The sequence below is a fragment of the Centrocercus urophasianus genome, unplaced genomic scaffold (assembly GCF_019232065.1).
Source record: "Centrocercus urophasianus isolate 14NV4802_14NV808 unplaced genomic scaffold, USGS_Curo_1.0 seq_73, whole genome shotgun sequence".
In the NCBI taxonomy this organism is placed as follows: Eukaryota; Metazoa; Chordata; class Aves; order Galliformes; family Phasianidae; genus Centrocercus; species Centrocercus urophasianus.
Window position 1 is genome coordinate 13,458,398 of NW_024885344.1, and position 10,978 is coordinate 13,469,375.

The following is a 10,978-nucleotide window of genomic DNA, read 5'->3' on the forward strand; positions in this document are numbered from 1 at the left end:
ACATTTTTACATGCATAGCTCTTGATTTTCTGTAGAGCTGAACTGCTTTACAAAAGCAGTGTATGTATTTAGCCCCACTTGGCAGATGGGGGCAACTGAGGCACAGAGAAGTTGAGTGACTTGCCCAAGCTTATAGCAAGTCAAAGATAGAACCAAGGTCCTTTACTTTCTCTTCCCCAGCCCTACTTCTGAACTAGGGACTTCTATCTAGTCTGTCATCTACCAGAGGAAAGCTCAAATGAACTCTTTCTGGCTTCTAACTGGAATAAACAACAGTGGCCAGAAGAGAAAATTGAAATTGGAATAAAAATAATACTTTTCCCCTTTGAGACATCCTTACCTTCATGGAGAAGACAAGATGTTTATTGCATTTGAAGATTACCTGGAAGAGCCCAATAGTACCTCTGCTGCATTGGTGCCTTAAAGACATTAAGAGACTGGAAGGGAATGGAAGAGAGACTTGTGGGGAGGAAGAGCGTTCTCAAAGTAGGGCTAAATTTCATTTAAAAAGCTGTCTGAAACTATTTCTTCCAATTAGCAAGAACAGCCTGATAAGTCTTTTCATTTCTTGCTGGTCCTGTATGGGCAAAGTCAAGTTATGTGAGTCATGCTTATTTTTAAAAGGGTTCACAGCCAGAAACAAAAGCACACAGTAACAATAGTCATTAGAACTAAATATCATTTCTAACTCAATCCATCGTGCAGTGTACTCAAAACCATACCCTAAAGGAGTTACCCCACTGCATTACAGTGTTTCTTTCCCCATCCTTAGGAAAAATACGTTGGAACAACGGGACAGGGAGAGCTGGGAAGGACAGCTGTGAACTTCAGCAAAGTTGAGGGCTCTCAGGCTAAACAAAAACAAGAGCTCAGCTTCATAGCAATATAGGATATTGGATTTTTCTTTTTTTGTGTGTATGTTGTTTTTTCAAATGCAGGCTGTTTCCTGGTGAGCTAGATGACTAGTGGCAAAGAGAAAGGAATTAAATAGGCGTGTAACAGCTTTTTAAACATTCATCTTGTTTCCAATGCCAAACACCTGTAAGCTCTGTCAGGGGTATGAGCACTTAAGGACATCCTGCTGATGCAATAGCTTCATGGCTTTAAAAACACAGGTCCACCTCTCCTAGAAAATGGGCCGACTGGCGATGGTAGGTGTCGGTAATAACTCTGCCTTGGTCAAAAAGATTTTAATCGCCAGTTTTGATGGGACAAAGCTGTGGAATGTTCTCAGGAACGAAGTACTTGTGGGGTTGACTGTGGTAGCCCTCACTTTCTGTAGTGGTACTTCAAAGTTTTGTCCCAGCTGTATCAGAATTTAAATTACCTTCAGCATGCACTGAGGCAGGTCCCAGAGAGCAGCCACTTTCCTAGTGCCAGCTAAGGGTCCTTTCCTTGATGCAAATAGACCCTTAGAGGGGGCTGCTTACAGTGCCTTCTAGGTTAAGTATTTTCCAGGGTCTGCTGAGGACACAGACCTTGAAACAGACCTTGAGGGTTAAACCCCAATTTTAAAAAAGTAAAATAATAAAATAAAAAAAGAGAGAGGAAAGAAAGTGGAACCCTTTTGTATTAAAAAAAATAAAATTGCACATAAACAAAGTACTCTCCCTTTTCTCCCCGCCTTCAAATTAAATGTGCTCAGAAAAATAACATATATATATTTATATATATATATATAAAATAAGATACCCAGAGGCACTGGCTTGCATTAGGACTTAATTTACAGCAAAATTAAAAACCAAATCCAGGCATTCTGAATGCCTGAGGGGCACAAAAGCAGCACCCAAGATCATTAACTTTTGTACCTTTTATAATATATCCCAAAACAGTCAGATTTCCTTTTCAAAATTTTGTAGTAAAATAAAAGTGCTCTTTGAGGAAAATCTTTGCAATTAAACAGCAGATGCTTAACCCCTGAAAAATAGAGGCTTATAACAGAAGTGCTGATAGACCCTTAACCATAGCATCAATAGCAGCAGGTGCTGCTAGAGTTATTAGCTTTCTAAATAGTTTTAATGTAAACAGTATTCTTAAGCTCTACGTGTAGCATAATGGTTGGGATTTGCTCTTTAATTCCTTTTACTAGAAAGATACAGCTCATTTAAAATAGCTGATAGATACAGAAAGCATAAATATACAGTAAGTTTAGACACTGATTGTACTAAATGCAACAATACAAAGAAGCAAACAGGAACACAAATGGTAACACAATAAAACTGTATTACATTTGTGCTTCAAATATTACAATACATTATATACAATAGTCCAAAATAAACATCTCATGCCAAGTGACACAAAAAGAAACAAACAAAAAGCCCGAACAAATAAACCAAAAACCCCAATAGCAAGCAAAAGAATCCAGCTGTATGTACAGTACCTTTTTTAATTAACATTCAACTCTGAACTGGAGCAATTTTCACTACATACAGATGCAGTCCGCCTTTTATTTCACGCAACCATTCTGTCTCCCTATATCTACGCTATTCAGTAGGTTCCTGTGTCATTTCTTATATACATGTTGAGCAAAAAAGATAAAAGAACATAGTGCTTTGTATTCTTAACGGTGCGGCATCAGATCAGCGAACCTGGGGTGCATAACCTTCTTTCATCAAACCCTCCTCATAGTCTGTCTGGCACAGAATCATGTTGTTCTTCAGGAAAAATTTGTCTCCAACGCAAAATCTGAAATTACAGTAAAAGCAAAAAATAAAGGTAGTTCGAGAGCGAATCATATGACAAAGTCTTAAACATAAGGAATGCACAACAAGTGTTCACGATTTTACTGTACCCACCAGAGGCTCACGTCTCTGCCGTCTGCTGCAGCACAGACAGACGGACAACACGTGTCTGCGAGAGCTCAACAGAGGAATTGGCCTGGTAGCAGAATCTAGTCCGTGCTTTCAAAAAGCTTGGTGTGTATCAGTGCTTTTGCTTCCCCAGCCAAAGGCTTCATTCAAAGCCCACCAAAGACTGTGGGAGTCTTGGATCAGGTCATCAGCAGGCAGATAAAACAGAATAAATAGCTAAGGCTACTGAGTTGAGTGAAAAGCAAATGTACTGCTTCCACACAAATCAGAAGGAAAACAAAGTGATCATACATAGGAGAATGCCCACCTGAGATGCATCATATTTATGTTGTACAGACACAGCAGTAAGAATTTCTTGCTTTATATTCCAGTTGAATATTTTACTAGAATTGATTTAAACCGGTGTTTCTGAGAACCTTTCCTAGTATAAAAAAAGCTTTCTACATATTGTGATGCAAACCAGAGACACATACACAGGTATGCAGAGAAACCTTTTTTTTCCTTCTTCTCTCCTGTAGCAATTGATTATAAATTTAGTCAGTCAGCTAACTACTTTCTCTCTTGTGGTATCAGTATACATAGCTTTTTACGCTATTATGTGCATCAGAATGATCCGATTGCTACAAAATGCTATGAATTATTTCATTTGATTTTCTCTGATGGGTAGGAAAATCACATAACGTTAGCACTGCTGGCTGTCTGGCTTCAAACTTGGAGCAAAGTGGTATTTCCCAGCTAAGCAACACTCTTGAGTGTGAGGAGGCTCTTCACCAACACCTCCTCAACCCTTCCCCCCAGCAAAGCTGGTGTTCTTGAAGATGCTTGGGGAACAAGTGAATAGGGCCAATGTATAGAAAAACAGTTTCCCTAGTGACTGCCTTGGCAGGGTTACATTCTTTTGTTTGTGGTGAACTCTTCAGCTATAAAATATATGGGGAGGCACTGCTCACATTATTCCAATTAAAATGAAAGAAAGTAACCTAAATGAACCCCTTAACACTGATGTGAATGAATGAAACCAGTTTCTACCCGCTAATTATGGATCTCACTACATACAGTATTGTTTAATGTGTAACAGATTATAATGTCCTTTTTTGTATAATTTTCAAATGGTGACATCTTGGACACAATTAGGGTCAGATATAAATGCTTGTGTTGTTTGCGGTAGATTTAACAACAGAGTAGCTATGGGAATAGCTGTATATGTATTTAATTGTAACAATTTAACCTTCACATGGCAGTGCCTGCCTTAGTTGACCCAGTAAAACTACGTAAATTACACAAGTTGACCTGCGTGACCTCTGATAGTGGTCTCTCTTTATCAGATAGTCAATTCCTAATGATGTTCAAGCAGAAAACTTGGTGAATTGTCACAGATTAAATTGTGTATTGAAAGCAGTCCTTTAATGTTTTGTGAAGTTGCAGGTTTAAATGAGTAGCAGTTGGACTGATTTACATTTGTGAAGATTGGAATGCTAGACAAACAGTGAACCCATTTATTTTCCAACTGGGTAGCTTTGGAAATTTATCCTTATGCTAGCTAAATAGATAGAGGGAAAATAGTGTAATAAAAAAGTGGATTGAAAAGAATTAGCTCTGCTCTTAAAGGAAAATTGGTTTGTTTATTTGTGGACTTTTTTTCTCTAGGATTACTGCCTGCTGCTGATGATGATTGAAAATCGAGATTATGGAATGATCCCAAAATCTTTATTTATGGTCAAGACAGTTTTACAGAATTTACAGGTTCCTTCTGTCCTTCCCACCCCAATCCTGGTACACTGGGCAGCCAACAACAAAGAAGTATTTTGGGGATACGTGATGAAATCCTTGAAGCAAGCAAGTTCTTCAGTGGTTTCTCTAGTTTCCATCTTATGTGTCCTTGTCCACAAAAAGTATTCCAAACAGAATTTTTTTTTGTGCATTTTCTTATATTAGGTCAATGAGTCTTAACTAGTGCAAATACCTGAAGACTTTTTGTTTTTCCCCCCCAAAGAAGTCACATAAAAATGACAAATCAATTAAAAAAAATCCATCTTAGTTTCTCTTAAATGAACCTATAGATGAGTATGAAGCAGAGGAAATAAGGTACTGTTGCAAATCAGCAACCCCACTGTAATTACCCCAACAACTACTGATGGAGCTCAAAGCTGAGATGCCCACCCAGAAAAGGCATCAACTCTAAACTGGGGATATTATTCAGCTACATGCTCCTTTGTGATCCGGCGCAACATAGAGCTTATCGGCATGGTTTGTTTATTCAACCAATGGAAAAATACATTGCTAAACGAAGTTCACTTGCATGGCAGTACTTTTACAGACAGCATCTTACTGTATCACTCACATCAAAATCTTGGCTGAAGGATTTTGTTTTTCAGCCACAGTTTGTACTAAAGCACACTATCTACATGAGGGAGTCAGGTTGCCTTTCCCAATAAAAAGTGTCAATGTGTTTTGCTTTTGCTATGTTAATATGTCGAGCCAGAAATGCTCTACCTATGTCTACATGGCATTTGACAGCTCTATGCATGAGTGGCTTTAAACACACACGGTTCCACAAATCATTTACCTTCTGAGTGTGCAGCTGTCTTGCACAGAGGCTGCCTGTGACTTGCCCAGACAGGCTGGGCTGTGTGATAACCTGTGGGGTGAGAGTCTGTCTGCATGGGAAGATGCTCTCAGGTTCACCTGGGGCTAGGTTTGCACACTGAGAGCCACTGTGCCTGGGGGGAAACCTGCTTCTCGCCATACCTGTAGTCCAAATTCTGCACCCACTTTCATGTAAGCTCAGTGACCGAAGCACATCGTCTAAGACCATGGTGAGACTTGTGTGTATCCCTGAGTACTAAATATATGATTTACACATTCATTAGGTGATGAGGAGGTAAGAACCAGGTGAAAAACATCTAAATGCGGTATGCTAGCTCCTGCGTACGAGAAAAGGCAAGATACAGACAAAATGCAGCAAATTCTGTCCAACGTGTTCCACACTTTCAACCGTATCTGACTCTGAAAACCAGATTTACCTTCTTCTGAAGCCAAAGAGCTAAATCTTGTAACTCCTTCAGACTGCTTTTGCACATGCCAGGATTTAAACCTGGATCAGGTTTAAAATGGAAGAGCAAATTCAAGCCTTGCCTTCCACCTCTGGTAAATGTTTTCGTCACGAAATTGACACAGGATGTAAATCAGGACACAATTTGGGCACATACATCAAACAGAGTCAAGGAGCATATTGAGATGCAACTGGGTTAGGAGTATATAATGAGGCAAGACTATTACTCTTCCAGCAGGCAGATGGTAGTCTTCAGCCTTTCCTAAAACCCTCACCCAATTTATTTAATAGGCATGCAGGATGAACGGGAAAAATATACAATAGGCAGCATTAACATGCCAGATTGGACTTACCCCCATACATTGATAACACTACTTTTGACATGACTGTGACATTAGTAGAACGGCCATTATAATTAAGCTACATTCTAGAACTCCTGTCATATTTCACAATGGCAGAAGGAGGGCCATTTATATTACAAAACGACCTCTATTATCACCTTGTTTAGAGGGGGAAGGTGTTCCTAGACTAATCAAAAGTAGTATAAAACTTCAATTTTGAGAAATAGCAATTTCACTGTTCAGAAAAGACATTTAAGGAGATCTCACTACTGTCTGTCATCTTTTCTGATGTACGGGGTGCATGTCAAGGTACTGAAAACTTAAGAAAGTGAGAGAAATACTGCTGTGAACAAAGATGGCTGTGTGTGAAGTGTTCCTCGGTAATGCTGCATCTTTGTGGTAGACAGAAATAAAATCTGGAAACATTTATTTGTTTTCCCTCAGCCCAGACTTACTCCACCCACATCCTTCCACTCTGCTTTTTATACTCAGGGATGTAACTTGTCTTCTGTTTGTCTTCCTTTCCTTTTTTTAAAAGCTAATCTGAGTTTCCAATATAACTCAAGTCAACGTTAATCTGCACGTAGCACTAGTAGAACTAAACCACTCTTGTATATCACTCAGTTCATTAGTCTGCACCTATGGTTTACTAATTTTAGTATTCTGTCAAAGAGTCCATTTATTATCAAAGGCTGGAAAGTGTAAGCTGTGGCTGGATTTGTATATTTTTACCAGTAAGATGCACTACATATACACAGAATATATAACGTAATGCATAGAACTGAACAGTTCAATTTACAGTAACTAACCTCAATGTGGTCTGCTTCTTATTTATTATTTTTTAAAAAGCAAACATGAAGGATACATTTTCATTCTAAATTTAAAGATAATAATTGAAAATAAACAGTTCTGAGGTTTTCAGAATTTGTAAGCTGAACGCACAAACAAAAATCTACCACCGGTGTTTAAATAAGCACGTTCCTAGCATCACATTCTCCCCCACCTTGACAGAGAACAAAGGCAGCACTGTGTGGGCATTTTACATTTGATACCAGAAAGAAGTGTCTACAGCTACATCAGGACAGTGATTTGAATGCGTATATAACCATTTTCAGCCCAGTGTCCATTAAAATAAAGGTTGCTTCAGATAGAAGGAGAGAGCAGTTGATTTAAATGCCCCTCGCTGATAGCAGATGGGAGTTTTAAACCATACCCCAAGTTGACTTCAGAGGCAGACAAAAATTATGGCAGCAGTATGAAACAAGCTGCTAAAGCAGCTGCAGAAATTGAAAGGAAGGACGTCGAAACTCTGGAAAGTGGAAAAGCCAAAGGCAGGCTGAGATCATTGCTGCAGTCAGAAGTGTCAAGCAAAGATGCAGCTGAGCCCACTTGCAAGATTTTCCACTCTATTTTGCCAGTCACACACATGCAAGCTGACAAAGTGTGAAAGGCAGTGTCTGTTTACGAGTTTATTTATTTTTCCAGTGGTTCCCATCTTTTTTCATTCTTTTTTTTAAAATTTTCTGCAGAAATCAACGATATGGGGACTACTGCCAAAGAGAGGGGAAGTGCTTCTGTGGAGGGGTTTAATGTGGTTACAGAGCAGAAAGGGGAGCATTCAAACCATTAAGATGATTGTTACTAAGCTTTGCAAATATTTAGAAGATGAAAGAAGTTCAAATTAGTAAACAGGACAGAGACAAGAAAGATAAGGGGGGGGGTGCTAAAACCTTTAGGCTGGGAGCAGAACAAAATCTCTATTGCTTTAAACATCAGGAGCAAGAAAAAAAAGAGGAAAATGTCAAAAACTGTCTGGACAGAGCAATTAGATGGCAGAGCTGAACAGCTTTATGAAATAGAAAATATGCCACAGTGTCTATTGGATACCATGGAACAGGACTCGGTGGCTCAGGAGATCCCTCACCTCTGGAGTTCTGCCACATGATGTTCTCAGAGTACATCATATGAGACAACAATGTTTTCTTCTTACTCTGAATCTAGTTTTCAAGAGGCCAATAAAGTGGGACAGATACATTATAGCTTAGTTCAGAGATGGAGTTTATGGCCCAAAAAGGGTCCCTTGAAAATGAGGGTCTAACAGCCATCCACACTGAAACTTGAGTGGTATGGTAAGATGCTCAGAAACAGTAAAGCAAACAGAAAAGCTGTGCAGAAAAGCAGAAAAATGACTGAATCTGTCTCAAAAAGCATTGATGATGGTCAAGTTTCGTTTTCACTAGGCCAGAATCAACTGTTTGAACAGTGGGAATACAAGGGTCATGCCATGGTAAGCCTGAAAACCTGGCCATTCTGAGGATCAGTGTGATGTGATCTAATATAATTAGTAGTTACTTTGGAAAGCAGAGCACAAAGGAAGGAACACAACCAAGGACAACTTGACAGGAGATATTCACCATTGGTGAACACAAAGTAATGAAGACTGAAGAAATTATTCAGTTTGCTTATGAACATTACATACGTTCTGTTCAGAAAATGGTAGACAGGAACTGTAAATCTCAAAAATCTCAAACACGGAGCTCAACAGAGCACTACAGGCTTTGCAGTAGTACTCCAGATGTGGTGCGCTTTTATCAGTGTAAGGAACATCCCAAAGAAATTAAGAGTAGAAAATAAAGATGGTGAATAAAGTTAAACATGTACATCTGTCCATAGCTGGGGAGCCTTCCTAGATTGGTTGGTGATTTTTCTATACTGCTGATGACTTTGCTTGTAAATAAAAATATTTCTCTTCAATAAATACCATGCTATGGATTGTGGCTGGAATGACAACGAAGAGCAGATCCAGGCACTCAACTGAAGAAGATTATTTTGACTGCAAGGAGCAGCACAGAATAAAGAAATAAAACAAAACTGCTATCTTGTAAACCTATCCTCACCTGAAGTCTGCTATTTGGTTTTAATTCCTCTGTCTTAACTAGAGGAAGAAAAAAGGCTGCTGAGAAGCACAAGAGAAATTATTAATGGCATGTTGACTGACAAGATTATTCAATTTAAAAGAAAAGAAAGATGTTTCATAGTAGAAATATATATATATAAAATAGTGGTGATGGGCCAGTGTCTAGCACTGATAGTTTCTATTTTTATTGTGCAAGTAATGAAAAACAAAAGATTTAAAGCCATTATTAATGAGAGAGTGTAGTCAGTGGAATGCCTTGCCATAGGAACCACAGAGGAGCTAAACTGGAGCATCCACAAAATAAGATTTATTACATAAAAACAAAATTAATTCTTCAGAGTGCCACTAGCCCCAAACTGTGAGGAAAAAAAGGTACCCTACAGGCAGCATGTTTTATTAGTATCCTTGAGAGCTATTGCATTATATTCAGGATTAGGGCTACTTTTGAGAATTTCTGAAATTCATTGAAAGTTCTAGAGCTGCTCCCTGCTTTGAGTAGGTGAATTTGATTGTATTTCAGGTAAATCAATTCCTACATTCCCAATCTTAGGCTCTCATAAAACTATCCATTTGTCCAAATTACACGCAAAATAAAAAATAAGAGACTAGATTGAAGGCTCAGGGATGATATGGCTAAGAATTATAAAATGTCCCTGGCATGCTCCACTTCAGAAACACCTTACAGCACTTCTCCAGTGGGAGTAAGTGGTGTTAGGGCAGAGCGCGACGCATACGAGCTGCAAAGTGAAATTGTGCATTAGTTCACACTTGTTTCAGTAAAGGAGGAATATTAAAAATAATCATGACAGCTTTGCTTTTTCAGGGCAAGAAAAAGAAAGTTCACTTCTTCAGATCCAAGAGCGCTAACTATAATGAAAATCTTTTGTACTCAGGGTACCAAACATTGTCTGCTTTGCTTGACTGATGAAGATTAGCTGACTTCTTACATTAAAGAAGTTTGTCTTGTATGGGCTGAAGTGACAAGACAATAACTAAGTGCTAATTGTGCATAACCAACACTAAAGATATGCAGCCCCATTATGGCATGTAATAAATGAAGCGAACAACAGAAATATATTAGGCACTTTAATAATGATACTAGAATAGCGGTTTGCAGAAATGGATGTGAAGGGTTTAAGAAACGAAACCTAGTCATATGTGTGAGTCTTGAGTGGGTTCTACTGGGAGGCTCTGCCTGCCTTGCTTGGAATGCAGTCTTTTAGTTTTGTGGCAAGGCAAAATTGATATAGGACTTTAAACAGCATTAGAACCTATAATTACTTTGCATTATTACATAGTTTAAGCAGTGGTTATTACTTGCCTGGTATTTTAATTTCCCATGCAACATGATGAAAAAGGTCAATTTGGTTTTTTTTTTAAAGAGTGTAATTGTAGTGTGTTACAATTATTAGCAGCTGTACATTTTATAGTTCTTTAGGGATGTTTGATTTTTAAATGACTACAATGTTACAAAATAACATACTGTAGGACAAGGTGAGTTAGCAAAGCTTATTTAGAGCTGTATCTAACTTTGTTGTGTTAGACTACTGTCTTCCTAATTTGTTATTACTTCCTAGGAATGTACATATCATTTTTCTTCCCACTTGAGGAAAAAAAAGAAAAAAAAAGAAAGAAAAAAAGGAAAAAAAAAAAAAAAGATTGCTATAAAATTCTAAATTGGATTATGTAATAATTGAAAAAACATAATGGGTACATTAAGGAGTGGACATAATTGGTTCTATCATTGCCTAGACCCCATAGAAGTCAATGGGAAAGCTGCTAGCAACTTCTCTAATAGGATTTGGCCATCAGTCTGAATGTTGTTACAGTGAGTTAGCCATAAATGCCTCTGAAAAAT

The 10,978-nt window shown here is 38.3% G+C and overlaps 1 protein-coding gene across 3 annotated transcripts in view; it reads right to left on the minus strand.

Annotated features, from left to right (window-relative positions):
- Window positions 1–2,052: 2,052 nt before the first annotated feature.
- LMO3 (LIM domain only 3) overlaps window positions 2,053–10,978 on the minus strand; it is a 57,191-nt gene continuing 48,265 nt past the window's right edge. For all 3 annotated transcript variants that reach the window (XM_042837968.1, XM_042837967.1, XM_042837966.1), the window contains one exon: window positions 2,053–2,685. In XM_042837968.1, coding sequence (XP_042693902.1) covers window positions 2,580–2,685 — 106 coding nt within the window. In that variant the 3' untranslated portion in view covers window positions 2,053–2,579. The remainder of the gene's footprint in view (window positions 2,686–10,978) is intronic.